Genomic DNA, 26,167 nt, shown 5'->3' on the forward strand with positions numbered 1-26,167 from the left:
GAGGTATGTAGTGAAATGAAGACGTCTGTGTATTGTGTTGCAGAGGTATGTAGTGAAATGAAGACGTCTGTGTATTGTGTTGCAGAGGTATGTAGTGAAATGAGCAAGCTAACCAGCTTGTAATACCACTGGATCCTCTGAGAGGTGATAGTGAGTCACTGAAGCGTCCAGTCTGCTCTCAGTCCAACATGAGAGGATGAAGAAGTAGAGCCGCCCTCAGGGTTTCTCAATCATCAATCGATATGTTTGGAGTAAAGTATTCAGTTCTGTTTGTGTACCTATAGGTTGTGAATTGTGATGGACATTTTATTATCAGTCCTTGAAAGGTCCTGGAAGAGTTTTGAAATGTTCTATCAGACATCTTAACTACTCTTCTCCTCCTCCTCCTTTTCTTCCTCCTCCTCCTCCAGTTGACCTTCCCCAAAGCCAAACTCCTGCTGATGTCCAGCAACCAGGAGGATCTCAATGACTGGTATCAAAGCCTGAGCTCCGCTATCAGGTATGTACCTGCTATGTGAGCACCCTGACTGACATGATGCATATACTCCTCAGCCTAACCCTCACCCTCGGCTCAACCGAAATCTAACTGTAACCTGAACCTTAAAGGGACAGTCTGGCTGTTTTGAAGTGGGGTTGTATGAGGTACAGCTAAAGCTGCATGCTAACTTCTAAAAAAGGCCAAAATATGTCAGAAAAAAGTCAGAAAAAATACCAAAGTATGTCTGAAATATGGCCCAATAAACGTCCAAAAAAGGCAGAAAAATCTGAAAAAAATTGCGAAAAAGTTAGCAGGAAGCGTTATGGTATGGCGGTAAAGTTATGGTATGGCGGTAATGTTATGGTATGGCGGTAATGTTATGGTATGGCGGTAAAGTTATGGTATGGCGGTAATGTTATGGTAGAGCCGGCCGTCGCTCTCGTCTCCGTGGTCAAGTATTTGTGGATTGAGAGAATGAAACTACAGCGTGTGTTCATGGTGTTATTGGATATGTTGTCTGTTATCTGATGAGGAGCGTGTAGCTCAGCAGTCCTCCTGGTGTTAACAGATAGAGGTCTCAGTGTGCAGAGAGTGTTTGATGGTTCTAACTCTCAGCGGGTAAAGAAGGAGTCTCAGTTAAAGTTTGACACGGCTGATACTGAACCTCCAGCCGGTCTGTCTCCTCATTGATCAGCCAGACCTCAGTAACTCCTCTCCCAGCCCGCCTGGCCCCGCCTGGCCCCGCCTGGCCCCGCCTGGCCCCGCCTGGCCCCGGCCCCCCGGAGGAGGGTCTGGGTCAGTCCCTCTATGTGGAGGGGGGACTGAAGGCCGTCTACGCTGAAGGCCCCGACCCCGGCGTGCCCGGCCAGGCTAATTAGTTTATCACTTTGTCAGAGAGGAGAGAGAGATGGGGGGGGGGGAGGCTGTCAAAGAGCTCAGACCACCTAGCAGGTGTGTGTGTGTGTGTGTGTGTGTGTGTGTGTGTGTTTGGGAGGGGGTGGGGGGGGAGGCTGCAGGCCGACGCCTCTAAACTCCAGGGAGTGTAATTAGCTGTGTTGGAGGACTGAGGAGAGGACAGGCTGAGAGGACCAGGGGTCAGCAGCACTCACACCACCGGGGAGGAGAGCAGGGCTGAAGGGGGGGCAGGGGGGGAGCTAAATTATTGATTTAACAAAGACTACACACACACACACACACACACACACCGCCTGGACTGACACGTCTGGATCTATCCAACGTTGCTCTCAATGATTATAAAATATGTATTGTTTTCTGTGGTGGAGGCAGATCAGGTTTATACAGACGATGCTTCCAGGCAAAATACACACTTCACACGCACACACACACTCATCTTCACAGCTAACTTCGGTCTGTGGCTTCAGAAACAAGTTAAAGAAAGTTTTTACTCTGTAACTCTTGATTGTAGTTTCTTTTTCTTTTTGTTAAAAATCTTATATTGATACCTACACACACACACACACACACACGCACACACACACACATACACACACACACACACGCACGCACGCACGCACACACACAGTCCTAGCCGAGGGACTTAATTAGTGTGTAGATCAATGCTCGGTGACAGTAAGTGAGCGGTGAGGTGAGCTGAGGGCTGATGACCACCAGGGACGTGATGAAGGCTAAAGACAGTTTACCTCTTCCTCGCCTTTAATCTGCAGAACTCTAACCCATTTTTAATTTAAATTCAATATTTTATTTTTTTATTAACTTATTTATTTAATTTATTATTATTATTCTTTTTATTTTATTCTATTTTTTTATTTTTTTTATTTTATTTCAATATTATGTTCTTATTGTTTGTTTTTAAGCTCAACTACTTAAAAATTGGTTTATAAACTATTATAGATACGAACTGTAAATTGCATATATGAAAACAACCTCGAAAAAAAAGGGGAAAAATAAAGTATAAAAAAATAAAAATAATAAATTCAATATGAATTTATTATTGTTATTGTTTTACAAAATACTGCGGTCCATAATAAAGCCATTATATTCTATTGTTTGTAAGGTCCTGGTGAAAACGTGTCCTCAGGTCAGATGTTGTTAAATCCAACATACAGTAACGCAGCTTTAATGATTCAGCACATTGTTATGAAATATATTTATGTTTGAAGAGTTTTGATTCATACGATGCACTATACTATATATTATACTATATATGCTGTATATACTATATATGCTGTATATACTATATATGCTATATATACTATATATGCTGTATATACTATATATGCTGTATATACTATATATGCTATATATACTATATATGCTATATATGCTATATATGCTGTATATACTATATATGCTGTATATACTATATATGCTATATATACTATATATGCTATATATACTATATATGCTGTATATACTATATATACTATATATGCTGTATATACTATATATGCTGTATATACTATATATGCTATATATGCTATATATGCTGTATATACTATATATGCTGTATATACTATATATGCTATATATACTATATATGCTATATATGCTATATATACTATATATGCTGTATATACTATATATGCTATATATACTATATATGCTATATATGCTGTATATACTGTATATGCTGTATATACTATATATGCTATATATGCTATATATGCTGTATATACTATATATGCTGTATATACTATATATGCTATATATACTATATATGCTATATATGCTATATATGCTGTATATACTATATATGCTGTATATACTATATATGCTATATATACTATATATGCTATATATACTATATATGCTGTATATACTATATATGCTATATATACTATATATGCTGTATATACTATATATGCTGTATATACTATATATGCTATATATGCTATATATGCTGTATATACTATATATGCTGTATATACTATATATGCTATATATACTATATATGCTATATATGCTATATATACTATATATGCTGTATATACTATATATGCTATATATACTATATATGCTATATATGCTGTATATACTGTATATGCTGTATATACTATATATGCTATATATGCTATATATGCTGTATATACTATATATGCTGTATATACTATATATGCTGTATATACTATATATGCTATATATACTATATATGCTATATATGCTATATATACTATATATGCTGTATATACTATATATGCTATATATACTATATATGCTATATATGCTGTATATACTGTATATGCTGTATATACTATATATGCTGTATATACTGTATATACTATATAAACTGTATATAGTATATATACTGTATATAGTGTATATAGTGGATCATGGCACCGAATCAGTTTATTTAAAGGTCATTTTCCATATTGTGATGTAGTCTCTACTGATATTTGTAAAATGTTCTTAATCGGTGCCGTTTGTAACTTTTCAAAATTAAACTTTTGTTTTTATTTTTTTCAGTATAATATCTAATAACACACATGTTTAACTATTCAAAATGTGTAATGATCAATTTAATTTATTTTTTATAAGGTTGTTCTAACTGGATGGTTCATAAAGTAACAGGACTGAGTTTTTAGCAGCATTAGCAATGAAATGTAGCCCACATGACATCAATGCTAAAAGCATGAGAACACTTTACTTTAGGTAAAGGGACGTTACGTTGAGACTGACATCTCAGTCGTACTTACAAATATGATCAAAGAGAGAGAGAGAGAAGCTGCTTCAGGTCTCTCAGATGATGCTACATCCTGTTGATCATGTGACTTGTGTTTGTTGGATCCATCCACCTCTCTAAACAACGCCACCACGTCACCTCTCCCTGAGCGTTTACCGCTGCCGTGGATGGGTTTACATTTTAGTTAATGGAACGCCTTGTGCGTCTCATACCGGCGCTGAAGGGTGCCTTGTGTGGCTTCACGTGTAATCGTACTGCCAGAGGTTGCCCACTGGTTAGAGGTCAACAGCGTGTCCATTACACTACACAGTGTGTCCATCACAGTACACAGTGTGTCCATCACAGTACACAGTATGTCCATTACACTACACAGTGTGTCCATTACACTACACAGTGTGTCCATCACAGTACACAGTGTGTCCATCACAGTACACAGTGTGTCCATCACAGTACACAGTGTGTCCATCACAGTACACAGTGTGTCCATCACAGTACACAGTGTGTCCATCACAGTACACAGTGTGTCCATCACAGTACACAGTGTGTCCATCACAGTACACAGTGTGTCCATCACAGTACACAGTGTGTCCATCACAGTACACAGTGTGTCCATCACAGTACACAGTGTGTCCATCACAGTACACAGTGTGTCCACCAGAGAGCACTGAGGTTTATTTTGACTGTAGTCATGAAGGTGTTTTTATCAGAGGCTGATCTGTCTGTCTGTCTGTGTGTGTCTGTGTGTGTCTGTGTGTGTCTGTGTGTGTCTGTGTGTGTGTGCGTGTGTGTGTGTGTGTGTGTGTGTGTGTGTGTGTGTGTGTGTGTGTGTTGTTGTCTTCACAGGAAGCTGCAGTCTAAGCAGACGGTAGTCCATCACAGAGATGACGAGTTGAGCCGGAGACCCCTCCGTTCAGCCACCGCCGACGACCACAACACGCCGAGCAGCGGCAGGAAGAGAAACATGGTGAGTTACACACACACACACACACAGTGATCCCCTCAAACCCAGCCATCACATCCAGGTCCATGGAGGAGGAAAACACACACAGTAATGACGTGATGATGTCTGAGTGATGTGTGTGTCTCATTTGCTTTTCCACGACTTCCTTGAATAACTTACAAATTCATAAAATGTGACTAAATAACTTCTTTTAAAAAACTAAAAAAAACGTCTGCAGGCACTAATACTTTGATGCTCGTCACAGAAGCCAGTTTCCATCCAGAGTGAAAGGTGTCCTCTGCCCCCCCCCTCTCTGCAGGTGAGCCCTGAGACCAGTGAGCAGCATCAGAAGCCTCCGGCTGAGTGGGAGGGCAGCGCCCCCAAGAGGATGAAGCAGTCTGACGCTCCAGAGCAGAGGTGGGATCATTGTTATAGTAGTTTTATTGGTCTATAGCAGCCAGATATAAGTCTCCTCTAGGGATGCTCATTTAGAAACATTTTCTCAACCGATAACCGACCCTCGTTAACCCATTATTAACCGTTAACCCACAAGATTAGTGCCTCACATGCAGCTGCAGTACAGAGCACAACAGACAACTGAGTCTCCAGTTCACCGTCCGGGAGCGTTAACTTAGCAGCCACGATGCTGCGTTCACTGTCTCGGTTAATGGTTAAACGGTTAATTATCAACATCCCTACTGGTGATGTTTGACAGTTTGACACCAGAAGTTTTTCACACTGAGAGTGGACTGGACGGGACCTTTAACTGATATTCAGAGTTAGACATACTGTCCTTCAGACTTCAGACTGCTGGCTGTCTGACAGTAACACGGTTTGTTTCTGGTTCAGTGTGATTTGAAACGTCTTCTGTGTGTCCAGCAGTGCAGATGTGTCCACGTCCAGCTGTGTGATCCTCTGATGGCCTCCGGTCTGAGCTGACGGTGGATCCTGTTCGCTCCGTCTGAGAGTTTCACTTCTGTGTTCCGCTCAGTTTCACCAAACATGACTCCCATGCGACTGTACGCCTGAGCTCCTAACAGCAGTCAGTAGATTGAGATTATTACTACTAACAGCAGCTTCTGCTCCTCCTGTGCAATATAAACTATTGATTTATAAAAGGTTATTTTATTGATTTGATCTGCTGCTTTAAAGACCAAATATGTGATGAATGTTTAACTGAGAGCAGTACGTCGCTGCTGCTGCTACTCGTCTCCACCAACGCTGCATTACAGCAGTGAGTTCACCTCTGGAGGTCCTTTCTCCCAGTCGGTACCTGAACGCACCACTCCTACAGGCAGACTGTAGACAGGAGGAGGTGAACAATACAGGAAATGAACTCTACATACATGATGGGAAGAGTCAAAGAGATTATTACAGGTGAACTGTAGGTCTCAGTATGAGACGTCATGGAGCTGTAAAGCTTTTCATTACAGGAACAATCACTCCTCTGGTTCTGTCACATCATGTCACATCGATGCCATATTTAATTTACTAGATTCAGTTTTGGGAAATGACAAATATCACATAATAACATCTAAGTGGTAATTATGTGTTAAACTACAAAAATGGCCATTATTAAATAAATCACATAAACATAAATGGAGTCAAAAATTAAATATATGAACCAAAATTATTTTAAATAAACAATTAAATAAAACTTAACTGATTATTATGATTTTTTTTTCATTTTTATTATTATTATAATTATATATTTTTAATGTTATATTTTCTTTAATTAAATTACATTTCACAATAATAACTTTAACTCATTATTTCATATTAGAATTTATTTCATAACGTCTAATGTTTTTTATTTAATAGTGGTCATTATAAAGTTCCATGATTACAGCTGGGAAGGTTAATATGGATGCGTCCTGCCAGCCGGCGTCCACCGACTGATCGGTAGTTTATTAGTGATCACAGTATTGATTAGCTGCTCGTTCAGAGTTCACTCCTCACGTTCATTCCACATGACCTCCACTTGACCTTGTCACATCAGTGTCTCCTTCACACAAACACCATCATCTGCTCAACTTTACAACCTCTGGGATGTCTTTGATTGTTTTATTTTCCAGATTTACAGCAGTTAACTTGTACATGTTTTTTATTGTTATTAATGGAATGAGTGCATTTAATCAGCTGCACTGTGTTCTAGAAATCTGATTTCTGAATCCAGGCAAGAAAACCTGGAGAACAGATTCTATAAACTGTCTCATGTTTTTATTACATTATTTATCCTTCATTATATCTTTTAATCATATACCTCTATTAATGAATCAACACTTTTCTTCTGCGTTTTATTACTAACACTATTTTTCATTTTTCAAGCTTCGAGTGTATTTTTACAGATCATTTGTAATATCTATCTAAAGCTGTTACCCTGGTTACAAATCATGAAATGTTCCAATAAAACTCTTTAAGAAGTCAGCGTGTGTTTATCAGCAAACATCCACCAGATGGAGACACAGAACACTTTAATTCACTTTATTACAATCATCACATCAATACACCGATCAGAGTCTTAGTCTCAGTCCTCTGAGTCTTATAAAGAAGTAAAACATCATGTTCTGTTATTTCAGTTCTACAGTACATGCTCACATCGTTTCATTCAATCTTCTTCTCATTTATCCTAAAGTGTATATATAGTCGGTGACGTTTGAAAGGCTGATCCCTCCTGAGTTATATAAAACAGTCGTACAGTTTACAAGTCAGTTGTTTATCTTGGATTAAACGTTTCCTGACGTTGGTTTCTTTGGCTGAAAAGCTTCAGGATGTTTTTTCCCATAAATGATCTTCTATGCCCGGTTCAGACTGCAGGATATCAGCCCGGTTACAGCCCGACACGGCCGTCGTAGGGTGTCGACTTGGATCGGGAACGATAAATGAGTGTCGTGTGCGACGAAGCGAAGCTGGAGGTTGTGTTCGGTCCAACGCCGCTGGTCCAGCCTTGACTGACAGCTGTCCTTCACTACAGCTTCACACTGACTTCCTCCTCTTGCCGAAGACGTTGTTGATGAGTTTGGCCATGGACTTGGAGCCGCTGGGGCGTCTCCTACGCTCCTTGGCCTTGCCGCCCACGAGGCTAGCGTGTTGCACCATCTTGAAGAAGATGAGCGCCACCTCCTGGTGGTGCTCGGCCGCCGACAGCTCGTAGAACTGGCAGCGACACTCGGCGGCCAGACCCTGACCTTCCTCACGCCGCACCTCTCTCATGTGGCACAGGTCCTGTTTGTTGCCCACCAGGAAGACGAGCGAGTCGGCGTTCCTGGAGGTCAAAGAGCAGAGCGGGGACACAGTCAGTGGGGGGGCGGAGACTAAAAGCTTCTGTTTACATGCACATAGTGGCCATTATGATATTACAGTGATCTACTGTAGGTCCAGACTGTACCTTTTGGCAGTTCCCAGGTGTAGCTCTCTGATCAGGTGCACTATGGCTTTGGCGGTGAGGAAGGAGGAGCGGTCGCTGATATCGTAGACCACGATCAGACCGTCGGCCCAGTGGATCTGCTCGTTTAAGGTCGACTTCCCCTCACAGGCCTGAAAAACACAGTTTACATAAATGTTACATTCTGTGGTCAAAATAATCTGTGCAAATTGAACCAGTCCCCATATTATTAAGAAACTAAAAACTAAGATATGAAGCAGTCTGTTCCTGAATACTCTGCAGACTGACGTGCATGTTATAGAACCTCACATGAAGCTCTGGGCAGAGGTGGGACAAGTCATTGTTTTACAAGTGATAAGTCTTTGCACTAAAGTCACAAGTCAAGTCCCGAACTTTAAGTTTCGAGTCCTAAACAACTCATGTTTTGCAAATAGTTTTTTGTTCACCACCGCATCATTTGAGTACGCTAACAAATGTATCTCTTTCATTTTTTCTAACTTGCGCTCAGTAACATGACGTTCGTTCTTCGTGGTTCTCGAAGAACGATTAACTGATTCATGGCAACACTTTTTAAATAACGTACTTGTGGTATCAAGTATGTTCAAGTCAAAAGGCTCAGGTCCAGGTGAAGTCACGAGTCACTGGTGTTAAAGTGTCCAGATGCAAATCTTTTTTGATTTTGTCGAGTCGAAAGTCATCACACCCCTCGCTTTGGAGGTACAATACTATACAAAATACACAAAATGTGACAGGAGGCAGTGAAAGTGAATGAGAGGCTGGAACACATGAAACAAAGAGAGAACGTTAGCAGAGCGGGTTGAGGGTTCTGTGGCGGGGAGGTGATGCTGGAACCGATCCGCCGTCCTGGAGCTCTAACTCAGATTAATGGAGAGCTGAGACTAAACTCAGAGGTTCATCCGAGGACGGCTGCACGCCCGACTGGCTCTGCAAACTAAGACGGATGATACTGACTAGCTTTTGCTTTACACTCACTGGATCCTTTTTTAACCACACAAGTGCAACAAGAAGTGCAGAGCAGAAGGTGTTGGGCACACGGACTGTGTGGGCGGCTCCACCGGCTGTTTTAGCTCCTGTATGTATCTATCTATATATGTATGTATGTATGTGTGGCAATGCAAAATGCAAACAGGCTGAGTGAAGTGGAATATAGATGTGTATAACTCCATCTATGTGTGTGAGCTCACCTGAGAACACGGGTCATAGAGCTCAAGGTTCATCTGCTTCCCGTCCACAGACAGACGCTTTCTGTAGACGCACTCTGTGGAAGAAACAGGGACGACAGCAGCAACATAATCAAATCATGATGAGACTCATCTCTTTGGTGTTAAAATAAATAAAATAAAAATGAGTGCAATTATGAATTCAAAACGTAAACCAAAACACGAGCATCTGTAATTTTGTAGCCTCTAGGACAAATCCTGAAAATCAGATGTGAGCAGGAGTACGTCAGGAGTCTAGACCTGCTCTGTATGAAAAGTGGGACAAATACAAACACCATAAATTACTCACACCTTGTTCTACTCATTTGTAAATCTCATCACCAATATTGAGACTGATGTCTCCGTGAGCGTGCACATGCACATGCACATGCACATGCACGTTGCTATCACACCTCACACGGCTTCTTTGCTTCTCTCTCTGACAGTGCCGGGAGGGAGAGAACCAGCTCAGATGAAACTAGATTACTCTGAGGGAAACAATGAGCCTATTGAGCCGCTATCAGAGACCGACGTGAGTCATTCTCCTCTCAGGTAGCCTGCAGGATGTTATCAGTACACAGCTGGGCTCTGCAGGCCAGATGTTGGCTAAAAAACATAACACTAAATGGATGTAATATTTGACAGCAGCTGCAGCACCTGGAGATAAACGGCTTCACCATGCAAAGTACATAACATAATAGAGTACTGTATATACAGGGAGATGAGATAAGAGGGCTGGATAGGAAGTCCTGGAGTTAGACAAACACCGTGTAGAAACTAGAAACCAGCCAACCGAGAAACAGACGTAATCCAGATGGATTGTGGCTTCTTACAGGACGGGCATGATGAACCGATAGAAAGCGGTTAGAGAGAGGGAATATAAATCTAAATTTTGCAAATATTCTGATGTCAATCATGAACTTGGTTGGGAGCAAAATGTTTTGAAATTAATTTAATAATATTAGAATGACAAATATAGTTCAATGCATATGCCAATTTAAATATGGGGCATGTTGTAGTAGAAATATGGTATTCATATGAATGTATAGAAATGGTAAAATGACATACAGATGTGGAATATGTGCATTATTATTATTTAAAGAAGCTCATCAGGAGGAGGATGAGCACACAGCGCTCTGCATCACTTTGACCCTCTGTGGGTCTCTCAGGTTCTAGTGGAGATCCCAAAGATGTTTTGGGTTTGAATAGTTAGAGTAAATGTTTCATGATTTATGTAAAACACCAGACTGCTGCATGCTTCACTGAAAACCCTCAGACACATTCCTGACTACAGAGAGGACAATATATTTATGTAAAAGATAAATGAATTACCTGAAGAGGACGCGTACTCGCCAATAAAGCGCCTGGTGAGGAACCGGACGATGAGAGCTGCAGACAGACAGACAGACAGAGAGAGAACGAGAGAGAGACAGACAAACAGACAGATGAGCTTGATCAGCAGCTTGTTTATCCCCTGACATCCTAGGAACCTGTTCTCCTCCCCGTCAGCTCTCCTACCTGATTTTCCGACCCCTTCACTGCCCAACACCGCGATCTTGACCTCATTCATGTTCACAGCAGGATCAGTCAGGACTAGTCCCCGGTACAACAGAACCAGTCAGGACTAGTCTCAGGTACAGCAGAACCAGTCAGGACTAGTCTCAGGTACAGCAGAATCAGTCAGGACTAGTCTCAGGTACAGCAGAACCAGTCAGGACTAGTCTCAGGTACAGCAGAATCAGTCAGGACTAGTCTCAGGTACAGCAGAACCAGTCAGGACTAGTCTCAGGTACAGCAGAACCAGTCAGGACTAGTCTCAGGTACAGCAGAACCAGTCAGGACTAGTCTCAGGTACAGCAGAACCAGTCAGGACTAGTCTCAGGTACAGCAGAATCAGTCAGGACTAGTCTCAGGTACAGCAGAACCAGTCAGGACTAGTCTCAGGTACAGCAGAACCAGTCAGGACTAGTCTCAGGTACAGCAGAATCAGTCAGGACTAGTCTCCGGTACAGAACGATCCCTCAGATATCATATCAGGCTTTGAACAGCTGTAAGGAGGGAAACAAACAGCTGGATCGAAGCCTGATGGGCTGCTGCTGCTGCTGCCTGGAGTCTCCACCAGTTCAGCCTCTCAGCCTCTCAGCCTCGCGTCATCTGCTGCAGGCTGGCCGGTAGGAGGAGGAGGACGAGGAAGAGGACGAGGAAGAGGAGGAGGAGGAGGAGGAGGAGGAGGAGGAAGAGGAAGAGGAAGAGGAAGAGGAGGAGGAGGAAGAGGAAGAGGAGGAGGAGGAGGAGGAGGATGGCGTTTCTATCCATCCATCCATCCAGCCATGAGGATCATTCCTCAATTATAACCTAATTTCCTTTTTAAATTCCCCGATTTTTATTTATTTATTTATTTATTTATTTATTTATCTATTTATTTGTTTATCTATTTATCTGTCTTTATTTATTTATTTCTGGCAGTGAAGCCCCAAAAAGAATCAGGAATTATAACAGATTCTAAGTCTCATAATTAGGCTGGGACATGAAGCATGTATTGGTCACACATTACAATAAGGGACACAACAATGTGAGTATAATTACTGAGTGAGGATCTAACTGCTAGGGAATCATTAGTTATTAGTAATCATTAGTAATTCATATTCTGTTACTGTAAGGACTTTTTCTCTCCTCAGATGTCTTCAGAATCATCTTGTAGTGCACGGTTTAGCTGTAACATGCTGATGATTTCCAGTGAAGTGGGTTAGGGTTAGGGTTAGGGTTAGGGTGTGGGTGTGATTACGTGTCTCTGGGTGAAATCTGTTCAGGTGAATGAACTAAATAACTTCCTGTTTCTGAGGCCTGCAGCCCGGCCTGCCATTCCTCTTCTAGCTGTAAGTCCTGATCTTACATAACATGCTGCTGATAAGCTACACAACATGTTTCATATTCATCAGAACAGTTGAGCTGCTGTAGGGAATATAGGCATTACCATTCATGGTGCATGCTATGTGTGAACAATACATGGAGGAGGATGGATGATTACATTATCACTGCCATGTGTACCAACTTTAAAACAGATGTGAAACGCTTTATCCTCTGTCAAAGTAACGTGTTCTGTTCAATGTCAGAGATACGCTTGCTGCTCCGCAAGACCATGTACGGGCCAAACAGACGTCCACTGCTCTTTGGAGAAGTTTCCTCCAGACCGTGGCTCCGTAGTCTGACTGACTCTCACTGAATGGGAGCACACATGCAGTGCAGAGATACTGTATATCTCTAATCCTCCCTGTTTCCTTTGACACTGTGAGACAGGTGGTGTGTTATTTTAACGCTGGCCTCCTCCACTGTGAACTGGAGCTGGAGTAATAAAAGAAATGCTGTATTTACCGGCATTTAAAGAAAGAGAAGAAACTAAGTTATTATCATCAGGGAGCTGTTGAATGAAAGGAGAAGGACGTAAATACCTAAATCAAGTCAGCGCCTCTTGTAGATGAAAGACAAAAGCTGAAGCCTGCATGACTGTTTCACAACTTCTTAACTATTAGAGGTCACAAAATACAACGACAGTCTGTCTGCTAGCTACTGACTGTTTGAGACATAATCGTGCTGTTGTGTAATGAATGTCTGTCAGCAGATATTCACAACACTTGCAAAATAAATTATTGGAGCACAGAAAAGACAAATACACAAAATCTTGATCTTTTGTTTTGTTCAAGAAAAACTGTCTCTAACTGGCTTTGTTTGAGGGCGTGCCATACTGGCCTCTAAGCAAATGTGTTACTTGGTGACATCAGCATGTTACAGAAGAGAAGGCGGGACTTTGTGCCAGGCGTTTCAGGAGCAGTGTTTCTGTGGTGGAGGGTAACTCACTTTGGCTGGGACTTTGGGCTTTGCAGACCTTTTACATGCACAAAAAACGATATAACACACTAATGGAAAGGGAAAAAGCAAAAAAGCATAATAGGTCCCCTTTAAGCCTGTCTCTCTTTTTATACAATACATATACAATGCCTTTTTTTCAACATACTATACTATGACTTTTTATTTTTTTCGACATACTATACTATGACTTTTTTTTCAAGAAATTTTCGACATACTATACTATGACTTTTTTTTTACAAACATGACATGTCAAAAATGAAGAGAACAAAATAGTCATATTATAGTATGTCCAAAAATGTTTAACATACTTTAGTATGACTTTTTTTTACATTCAATTTTCAATATACTATACTATGACTTTTTTTTCAAGAAATTTTCGACATACTATACTATGACTTTTTTTTCATAAAATCTTCGACATACTATACTATGACTTTTTTTACATAACTTTTTCGACATACTATACTATGACTTTTTTTACATAACTTTTTCGACACACTATACTATGACTTTTTTTATTTAATAACCTTTTTGACATGCTATACTATGACTTTTTTTTCAAGAAATTTTCGACATACTATACTATGACTTTTTTTACATAACATTTTCGACATACTATACTATGAAATTTTTTACATAACTTTTTCGACATGCTATACTATGACTTTTTTTTCATACAATTTTCGACATTCTATACTATGACTTTTTTTCAAGAAATTTTCGACATGCTATACTATGACTTTTTTTTCATACAATTTTCGACATACTATACTATGACTTTTTTTTCATAAAACTTTCGACATGCTATACTATGACATTTTTTCATACAATTTTCGACATACTATACTATGACTTTTTTTATTTAATAACCTTTTTGACATACTAATCTATGACTTTTTTTTCATAAAATTTTCGACATACTATACTATGACTTTTTTTTCAAGAAATCTTCGACATACTATACTATGACTTTTTTTTCATAACATTTTCGACATACTATACTATGACTTTTTTTTCATAAAATATTCGACATACTATACTATGACTTTTTTTTCAAGAAATTTTCGACATACTATACTATGACTTTTTTTTCATAACATTTTCGACATACTATACTATGACTTTTTTTTCAAGAAATTTTCGACATACTATACTACGACTTTTATTTCATAACATTTTCGACATACTATACTATGACTTTTTTTCAAGAAATTTTAGACATGCTATACTATGATTTTTTTTTCAAGAAATTTTCGACATACTATACTATGACTTTTTTTACATAACTTTTTCGACATACTATACTATGACTTTTTTTTCAAGAAATTTTCGACACACTATACTATGACTTTTTTTTCAAGAAATCTTCGACATACTATACTATGACTTTTTTTACATAACATTTTCGACATACTATACTATGACTTTTTTTATTTAATAACCTTTTTGACATACTATACTATGACTTTTTTTCATAAAATATTCGACATACTATACTATGATGTTTTTTTCAAGAAGTTTTCGACATACTATACTATGACTTTTTTTCAAGAAATTTTCGACATACTATACTATGACTTTTTCGACATACTATAATATGACTTTTTTTTCAAGAAATTTTCGACATACTATACTACGACTTTTATTTCATAACATTTTCGACATACTATACTATGACTTTTTCGACATACTATACTATGACTTTTTTTCAAGAAATTTTAGACATGCTATACTATGACTTTTTTTCAAGAAATTTTCGACATACTATACTATGACTTTTTTTACATAACATTTTCGACATACTATACTATGACTTTTTTTTCAAGAAATTTTCGACATACTATACTATGACTTTTTTTTCATAAAATTTTCGACATACTATACTATGACTTTTTTTTCAAGAAATTTTCGACATACGATACTATGAATTTTTTTATTTAATAACCTTTTTGACATGCTATACTATGACTTTTTTTTCAAGAAATTTTCGACATACTATACTATGACTTTTTTTTCATAAAATTTTCGACATACTATACTATGACTTTTTTTTCAAGAAATTTTCGACATACTATACTATGACTTTTTTTTCAAGAAATTTTCGACATACTATACTATGACTTTTTTTTCAAGAAATTTTCGACATACTATACTATGACTTTTTTTCATAAAATCTTCGACATGCTATACTATGACTTTTTTTTCAAGAAATTTTCGACACACTATACTGTGACTTTTTTTCAATAAATTTTCGACATACTATACTATGACTTTTTTTTAAGAAATTTTCGACATACTATACTATGACTTTTTTTATTTAATAACCTTTTTGACATGCTATACTATGACTTTTTTTTCATAACATTTTCGACATACTATTCTATGACTTTTTTTTCAAGAAATTTTCGACACACTATACTACGACTTTTATTACATAACATTTTCGACATACTATACTATGACTTTTTTTTCAATAAATTTTCGACATACTATACTATGACTTTTTTTTAAGAAATTTTCGACATACTATACTATGACTTTTTTATTTAATAACCTTTTTGACATGCTATACTATGACTTTTTTTTCATAACATTTTCGACATACTATTCTATGACTTTTTTTTCAAGAAATTTTCGACATACTATACTATGACTTTTTTTTAAGAAATTTTCGACATACTATACTATGACTTTTTTTATTTAATAACCTTTTTGACATGCTATACTATGACTTTTTTTTCATAACATTTTCGACATACTATTCTATGACTTTTTTTTCAAGAAATTTTCGACATACTATACTACGACTTTTATTACATAACATTTTCGACATACTATACTATGACTTTTTTTGAAGAAATTTTAGACATTCTATACTATGACTTTTTTTTCATAACATTTTCGACATACTATACTATGACTTTTTTTCAAGAAATTTTCGACATGCTATACTATGACTTTTTTTCAAGAAATTTTCGACATGCTATACTATGACTTTTTTTCAAGAAATTTTCGACATGCTATACTATGACTTTTTTTCAAGAAATTTTCGACATGCTATACTATGACTTTTTTTTCAAGAAATTTTCGACACACTATACTGTGACTTTTTTTTCAATAAATTTTCGACATACTATACTATGACTTTTTTTTAAGAAATTTTCGACATACTATACTACGACTTTTTTTATTTAATAACCTTTTTGACATGCTATACTATGACTTTTTTTTCATAACATTTTCGACATACTATTCTATGACTTTTTTTTCAAGAAATTTTCGACACACTATACTATGACTTTTTTTTCAAGAAATTTTCGACATACTATACTACGACTTTTATTACATAACATTTTCGACATACTATACTATGACTTTTTTTGAAGAAATTTTAGACATTCTATACTATGACTTTTTTTTCATAACATTTTCGACATACTATACTATGACTTTTTTTCAAGAAATTTTCGACATGCTATACTATGACTTTTTTTCAAGAAATTTTCGACATGCTATACTATGACTTTTTTTCAAGAAATTTTCGACATGCTATACTATGACTTTGTTTTCAAGAAATTTTCGACATGCTATACTATGACTTTTTTTACATACAATTTTCGACATACTATACTATGACTTTTTTTTCAAGAAATTTTCGACATACTATACTATGACTTTTTTTTCATAACATTTTCGACATACTATTCTATGACATTTTTTTCTTAAAATTTTCGACATACTATACTATGACTTTTTTATTTAATAACCTTTTTGACATGCTATACTATGACATTTTTTCATACAATTTTCGACATACTATACTATGACTTTTTTTCAAGAAATTTTCGACATACGATACTATGAATTTTTTTATTTAATAACCTTTTTGACATGCTATACTATGACTTTTTTTTCAATAAATTTTCGACATACTATACTATGACTTTTTTTTAAGAAATTTTCGACATACTATACTATGACTTTTTTTTCAAGAAATTTTCGACATACTATACTATGACTTTTTTTTCATAAAATCTTCGACATGCTATACTATGACTTTTTTTTCAAGAAATTTTCGACACACTATACTGTGACTTTTTTTTCAATAAATTTTCGACATACTATACTATGACTTTTTTTTAAGAAATTTTCGACATACTATACTATGACTTTTTTTATTTAATAACCTTTTTGACATGCTATACTATGACTTTTTTTTCATAACATTTTCGACATACTATTCTATGACTTTTTTTTCAAGAAATTTTCGACACACTATACTATGACTTTTTTTTTCAAGAAATTTTCGACATACTATACTACGACTTTTATTACATAACATTTTCGACATACTATACTATGACTTTTTTTGAAGAAATTTTAGACATTCTATACTATGACTTTTTTTTCATAACATTTTCGACATACTATACTATGACTTTTTTTCAAGAAATTTTCGACATGCTATACTATGACTTTTTTTCAAGAAATTTTCGACATGCTATACTATGACTTTTTTTCAGGAAATTTTCGACATGCTATACTATGACTTTGTTTTCAAGAAATTTTCGACATGCTATACTATGACTTTTTTTACATACAATTTTCGACATACTATACTATGACTTTTTTTTCAAGAAATTTTCGACATACTATACTATGACTTTTTTTTCATAACATTTTCGACATGCTATACTATGACTTTTTTTACATACAATTTTCGACATACTATACTATGACTTTTTTTCAAGAAATTTTCGACATACTATACTATGACTTTTTTTTCATAACATTTTCGACATACTATACTATGACTTTTTTTTAAGAAATTTTCGACATACTATACTATGACTTTTTTTTCAAGAAATTTTCGACATACTATACTATGACTTTTTTTATTAATAACCTTTTCGACATACTATACTATGACTTTTTTTTCATAAAATTTTCGACATACTATACTATGACTTTTTTTTCATAAAATTTTCGACATACTATACTATGACTTTTTTTTCAAGAAATTTTCGACATACTATACTATGACTTTTTTTTCAAGAAATTTTAGACATGCTATACTACGACTTTTATTACATAACATTTTCGACATACTATACTATGACTTTTTTTCAAGAAATTTTAGACATGCTATACTATGACTTTTTTTTCTTAAAATTTTCGACATACTATACTATGACTTTTTTTTCATAACATTTTCGACATACTATACTATGACTTTTTTTTCAAGAAATTTTCGATATATTATACTATGACTTTTTTTCAAGAAATTTTCGACATACTATACTATGACTTTTTTATTTAATAACCTTTTTGACATGCTATACTATGACTTTTTTTTCATAACATTTTCGACATACTATACTATGACTTTTTTTACATAACCTTTTTGACATGCTATACTATGACTTTTTTTTCATAAAATTTTCGACATACTATTCTATGACTTTTTTTCATAAATTTTACGACATACTATACTATGACTTTTTTTTCATACATTTTTCGACATACTATACTATGACTTTTTTTCAAGAAATTTTAGACATGCTATACTATGACTTTTTTTTCATAACATTTTCGACATACTATACTATGACTTTTTTTCAAGAAATTTTAGACATGCTATACTATGACTTTTTTTTCTTAAAATTTTCGACATACTATACTATGACTTTTTTTTCATAACATTTTCGACATACTATACTATGACTTTTTTTTCAAGAAATTTTCGATATATTATACTATGACTTTTTTTCAAGAAATTTTCGACATACTATACTATGACTTTTTTATTTAATAACCTTTTTGACATGCTATACTATGACTTTTTTTTCATAACATTTTCGACATACTATACTATGACTTTTTTTTTCATAACATTTTCGACATACTATTCTATGACTTTTTTTTCAAGAAATTTTCGACACACTATACTATGACTTTTTTTTCAAGAAATTTTCGACATACTATACTACGACTTTTATTACATAACATTTTCGACATACTATACTATGACTTTTTTTGAAGAAATTTAGACATTCTATACTATGACTTTTTTTTCATAACATTTTCGACATACTATACTATGACTTTTTTTCAAGAAATTTTCGACATGCTATACTATGACTTTTTTTTCAAGAAATTTTCGACATGCTATACTATGACTTTTTTTCAGGAAATTTTCGACATGCTATACTATGACTTTGTTTTCAAGAAATTTTCGACATGCTATACTATGACTTTTTTTACATACAATTTTCGACATACTATACTATGACTTTTTTTTCAAGAAATTTTCGACATACTATACTATGACTTTTTTTTCATAACATTTTCGACATGCTATACTATGACTTTTTTTACATACAATTTTCGACATACTATACTATGACTTTTTTTTCAAGAAATTTTCGACATACTATACTATGACTTTTTTTTCATAACATTTTCGACATACTATACTATGACTTTTTTTTAAGAAATTTTCGACATACTATACTATGACTTTTTTTTCAAGAAATTTTCGACATACTATACTATGACTTTTTTTATTTAATAACCTTTTTGACATGCTATACTATGACTTTTTTTTCATAAAATTTTCGACATACTATTCTATGACTTTTTTTTCATAAAATTTTCGACATACTATACTATGACTTTTTTTTCAAGAAATTTTCGACATACTATACTATGACTTTTTTTTCAAGAAATTTTAGACATGCTATACTACGACTTTTATTACATAACATTTTCGACATACTATACTATGACTTTTTTTCAAGAAATTTTAGACATGCTATACTATGACTTTTTTTTCTTAAAATTTTCGACATACTATACTATGACTTTTTTTTCATAACATTTTCGACATACTATACTATGACTTTTTTTTCAAGAAATTTTCGATATATTATACTATGACTTTTTTTTCAAGAAATTTTCGACATACTATACTATGACTTTTTTATTTAATAACCTTTTTGACATGCTATACTATGACTTTTTTTTCATAACATTTTCGACATACTATACTATGACTTTTTTTACATAACATTTTCGACATACTATACTATGACTTTTTCGACATACTATACTATGACTTTTTTTCAAGAAATTTTCGACATGCTATACTATGACTTTTTTTTCATACAATTTTCGACACACTATACTATGACTTTTTTTTCAAGAAATCTTCGACATACTATACTATGACTTTTTTTATTTAATAACCTTTTCGACATGCTATACTATGACTTTTTTTTCATACAATTTTCGACATACTATACTATGACTTTTTTTACATACAATTTTCGACATACTATACTATGACTTTTTTTTCAAGAAATTTTCGACATACTATAATATGACTTTTTTTTCAAGAAATTTTCGACATACTATACTATGACTTTTTTTTCATAACATTTTCGACATACTATTCTATGACTTTTTTTTCTTAAAATTTTCGACATACTATACTATGACTTTTTTTCATACAATTTTCGACATTCTATACTATGACTTTTTTTTCATAAAATCTTCGACATGCTATACTATGACTTTTTTTCAAGAAATCTTCGACATGCTATACTATGACTTTTTTTCAAGAAATTTTCGACATGCTATACTATGACTTTTTTTTCATAAAATTTTCAACATATTATACTATGACTTTTTTTCATAAAACTTTCGACATGCTATACTATGACATTTTTTCATACAATTTTCGACATACTATACTATGAATTTTTTTCAAGAAATTTTCGACATACTATACTATGACTTTTTTTTCATAAAGTTTTCGACATACTATACTATGACTTTTTTTTTCTAGAAATTTTCGACATACGATACTATGAATTTTTTTATTTAATAACCTTTTTGACATGCTATACTATGACTTTTTTTTCAAGAAATTTTCGACACACTATACTATGAAGTTTTTTTCAATAAATTTTCGACATACTATACTATGACTTTTTTTATTTAATAACCTTTTTGACATGCTATACTATGACTTTTTTTTCATAACATTTTCGACATACTATACTATGACTTTTTTTTCAAGAAATTTTCGACATACTATACTATGACTTTTTTTTCAAGAAATTTTCGACACACTATACTATGACTTTTTTTTCAAGAAATTTTAGACATGCTATACTACGACTTTTATTACATAACATTTTCGACATACTATACTATGACTTTTTTTCAAGAAATTTTAGACATGCTATACTAAGACTTTTTTTTCATAACATTTTCGACATACTATACTATGACTTTTTTTTCATAACATTTTCGACATACTATACTATGACTTTTTTTCAAGAAATTTTCGACATGCTATACTATGACTTTTTTTCAAGAAATTTTCGACATGCTATACTATGACTTTTTTTTCATACAATTTTCGACATACTATACTATGACTTTTTTTTCAAGAAATTTTCGACATGCTATACTATGACTTTTTTTCATACAATTTTCGACATACTATACTATGACTTTTTTTACATACAATCTTCGACATACTATACTATGACTTTTTTTCATACAATTTTCGACATTCTATACTATGACTTTTTTTTCATAAAATCTTCGACATGCTATACTATGACTTTTTTTCAAGAAATTTTCGACATGCTATACTATGACTTTTTTTTCAAGAAATTTTCGACATACCATAATATGACTTTTTTTTCAAGAAATTTTCGACATACTATACTATGACTTTTTTTTCAAGAAATTTTCGACATACTATACTATGACTTTTTTTCATAACATTTTCGACATATTATACTATGACTTTTTTTTCAAGAAATTTTCGACATGCTATACTATGACTTTTTTTACATACAATTTTAGACATACTATACTATGACTTTTTTTACATACAATTTTCGACATACTATACTATGACTTTTTTTCATACAATTTTCGACATTCTATACTATGACTTTTTTTTCAAGAAATTTTCGACATACCATACTATGACTTTTTTTCATACAATTTTCGACATTCTATACTATGACTTTTTTTTCATACAATCTTCGACATGCTATACTATGACTTTTTTTCAAGAAATCTTCGACATGCTATACTATGACTTTTTTTTCATACAATTTTCGACATACTATACTATGACTTTTTTTACATACAATTTTCGACATACTATACTATGACTTTTTTTTCAAGAAATTTTCGACATAATATACTATGACTTTTTTTTCATAACATTTTCGACATACTATACTATAACTTTTTTATTTAATAACCTTTTTGACATGCTATTACTATGACTTTTTTTTCATAACATTTTCGACATATTATTCTGACTTTTTTTTCATAAAATTTTCGACATACTATACTATGACATTTTTTACATAAGATTTTCGACATACTATACTATGACTTTTTCGACATACTATACTATGACTTTTTTTTCAAGAAATTTTCGACACACTATACTATGACTTTTTTTTCAATAAATTTTCGACATACTATACTATGACTTTTTTTTAAGAAATTTTCGACATACTATACTATGACTTTTTTTTCATGAAATTTTCAACATACTATACTATGACTTTTTTTTCAAGAAATTTTCGACATACTATACTATGAATTTTTTTATTTAATAACCTTTTTGACATGCTATTCTATGACTTTTTTTTCATAAAATTTTCGACATACTATACTATGACTTTTTTTTCCAGAAATTTTCGACATACTATACTATGACTTTTTTTCAAGAAATTTTCGACATACTATACTATGACTTTTTTTACATAACATTTTCGACATACTATCCTATGACTTTTTCGACATACTATACTATGAATTTTTTTATTTAATAACCTTTTTGACATGCTATACTATGACTTTTTTTTCATAAAATTTTCGACATGCTATACTATGACTTTTTTTTCATAAAATTTTCGACATACTATACTATGACTTTTTTTCATAACATTTTCGACATACTATACTATGACTTTTTTTTCAAGAAATTTTCGACATTCTATACTATGACTTTTTTTCATAACATTTTCGACATACTATTCTATGACTTTTTTTCATAAAACTTTCGACATGCTATTCTATGACTTTTTTTTCATAAAATTTTCGACATACTATACTATTACTTTTTTTTCAAGAAATCTTCGACATACTATACTATGACTTTTTTTTCATAACATTTTTGACATACTATACTATGACTTTTTTTTCATAACATTTTCGACATACTATACTATGACTTTTTTTTCATAACATTTTCGACATACTATACTGTGACTTTTTTTTCAAGAAATTTTCGACACACTATACTATGACTTTTTTTTGAAGAAATTTTCGACATACTATTCTATGACTTTTTTTTCATAAAATTTTCGACATACTATACTATGACTTTTTTTACATAACATTTTCGACATACTATACTATGACTTTATCGACATACTATACTATGACTTTTTTTTCAAGAAATTTTCGATACACTATACTATGACTTTTTTTACATAACATTTTCGACATACTATACTATGACTTTTTTTCATACAATTTTCGACATACTATACTATGACTTTTTTTTCAAGAAATTTTCGACATACTATACTATGACTTTTTTTTCATAACATTTTCGACATACTATACTATGACTTTTTCGACATACTATACTATGACTTTTTTTACAAGAAATTTTCGACATACTATACTATGACTTTTTCGACATACTATACTATGACTTTTTTTACAAGAAATTTTCGACATACTATACTATGACTATTTTTACATAACATTTTCGACATACTATACTATGACTTTTTTTTCAAGAAATCTTCGACATACTATACTATGACTTTTTTTCATACAATTTTCGACATACTATACTATGACTTTTTTTCAAGAAATTTTCGACATACTATACTATGACTTTTTTTTCATAAAATTTTCGACATACTATACTATGACTTTTTTTTCAAGAAATTTTCGACATACTATACTAAGACTTTTTTTTCATAACATTTTCGACATACTATACTAAGACTTTTTTTTCATAACATTTTCGACATACTATACTATGACTTTTTTTTCATAACATTTTCGACATACTATACTATGACTTTTTTTCAAGAAATTTTCGACATGCTATACTATGACTTTTTTTTCATACAATTTTCGACATACTATACTATGACTTTTTTTTCAAGAAATTTTCGACATACTATACTATGACTTTTTTTTCATAACATTTTCGACATACTATACTATGACTTTTTTTTCAAGAAATTTTCGACATGCTATACTATGACTTTTTTTACATACAATTTTAGACATACTATACTATGACTTTTTTTACATACAATTTTCGACATACTATACTATGACTTTTTTTCATACAATTTTCGACATTCTATACTATGACTTTTTTTTCATAAAATCTTCGACATGCTATACTATGACTTTTTTTCAAGAAATTTTCGACATGCTATACTATGACTTTTTTTTCATACAATTTTCGACATACTATACTATGACTTTTTTTTCAAGAAATTTTCGACATACCATAATATGACTTTTTTTTCAAGAAATTTTCGACATACTATACTATGACTTTTTTTTCAAGAAATTTTCGACATACTATACTATGACTTTTTTTACATACAATTTTCGACATACTATACTATGACTTTTTTTTCAAGAAATTTTCGACATAATATACTATGACTTTTTTTTCATAACATTTTCGACATACTATTCTATGACTTTTTTTTCAAGAAATTTTCGACATACTATACTATGACTTTTTTTTCATAACATTTTCGACATACTATACTATAACTTTTTTATTTAATAACCTTTTTGACATGCTATTACTATGACTTTTTTTTCATAACATTTTCGACATATTATTCTGACTTTTTTTTCATAAAATTTTCGACATACTATACTATGACATTTTTTACATAACATTTTCGACATACTATACTATGACTTTTTCGACATACTATACTATGACTTTTTTTTCAAGAAATTTTCGACACACTATACTATGACTTTTTTTTCAATAAATTTTCGACATACTATACTATGACTTTTTTTAAGAAATTTTCGACATACTATACTATGACTTTTTTTTCAAGAAATTTTCGACATACTATACTATGACTTTTTTATTTAATAACCTTTTTGACATGCTATTCTATGACTTTTTTTTCATAAAATTTTCGACATACTATACTATGACTTTTTTTTCCAGAAATTTTCGACATACTATACTATGACTTTTTTTCAAGAAATTTTCGACATACTATACTATGACTTTTTTTACATAACATTTTCGACATACTATCCTATGACTTTTTCGACATACTATACTATGACTTTTTTTTCCAGAAATTTTCGACATACTATACTATGACTTTTTTTTCATAACATTTTCGACATACTATACTATGACTTTTTTTTCATAACATTTTCGACATGCTATACTATGACTTTTTTTTCATAAAATTTTCGACATGCTATACTATGACTTTTTTTTCAAGAAATTTTCGACATTCTATACTATGACTTTTTTTTCATAACATTTTCG

At 33.1% G+C, this 26,167-nt stretch overlaps 2 protein-coding genes across 8 annotated transcripts in view; one reads left to right on the plus strand and one right to left on the minus strand.

Annotated features, from left to right (window-relative positions):
• arhgef39 (Rho guanine nucleotide exchange factor (GEF) 39) overlaps positions 1–7,506 on the plus strand; it is a 49,644-nt gene extending 42,138 nt beyond the window's left edge. For 6 of the 7 annotated variants that reach the window (XM_037761197.1, XM_037761201.1, XM_037761198.1 and 3 more), the window contains 4 exons: positions 411–499; positions 4,983–5,103; positions 5,399–5,496; positions 5,959–7,506. In XM_037761197.1, the coding sequence (XP_037617125.1) occupies positions 411–499; positions 4,983–5,103; positions 5,399–5,496; positions 5,959–5,998 (348 nt within the window). In that variant the 3' untranslated portion in view covers positions 5,999–7,506. The remainder of the gene's footprint in view (positions 1–410; positions 500–4,982; positions 5,104–5,398; positions 5,497–5,958) is intronic. The other variant, XM_037761203.1, reaches the window with a different exon arrangement.
• A 42-nt stretch (positions 7,507–7,548) lies between these two features.
• rergla (RERG/RAS-like a) lies at positions 7,549–11,815 on the minus strand. The gene is made up of 5 exons (XM_037761204.1): positions 11,203–11,815; positions 11,017–11,073; positions 9,670–9,743; positions 8,468–8,616; positions 7,549–8,344 (listed from the first exon to the last, which is right to left on the minus strand). The coding sequence occupies exons 1-5, from the start codon at positions 11,252–11,254 to the stop codon at positions 8,056–8,058; spliced, it is 621 nt and encodes a 206-aa protein (XP_037617132.1). The 5' UTR covers positions 11,255–11,815; the 3' UTR covers positions 7,549–8,055.
• Positions 11,816–26,167: the final 14,352 nt, after the last annotated feature.

The sequence above is a fragment of the Sebastes umbrosus genome, chromosome 23 (assembly GCF_015220745.1).
Source record: "Sebastes umbrosus isolate fSebUmb1 chromosome 23, fSebUmb1.pri, whole genome shotgun sequence".
Classification (NCBI taxonomy): domain Eukaryota; kingdom Metazoa; phylum Chordata; class Actinopteri; order Perciformes; family Sebastidae; genus Sebastes; species Sebastes umbrosus.

What these genes read in the sequence shown, in the direction of transcription:
- rergla (XM_037761204.1), bottom strand. Translation starts at nt 11,254, where the DNA reads ATGAATGAGGTCAAGATCGCGGTGTTGGGCAGTGAAGGGGTCGGAAAA. An exon ending in TGAAGGGGTCGGAAAATCAG is followed by an intron (nt 11,074 to 11,202) that starts GTAGGAGAGCTG and finishes GTCTGTCTGCAG; the next exon opens with CTCTCATCGTCCGGTTCCTC. An exon ending in CGAGTACGCGTCCTCTTCAG is followed by an intron (nt 9,744 to 11,016) that starts GTAATTCATTTA and finishes TTTCTTCCACAG; the next exon opens with AGTGCGTCTACAGAAAGCGT.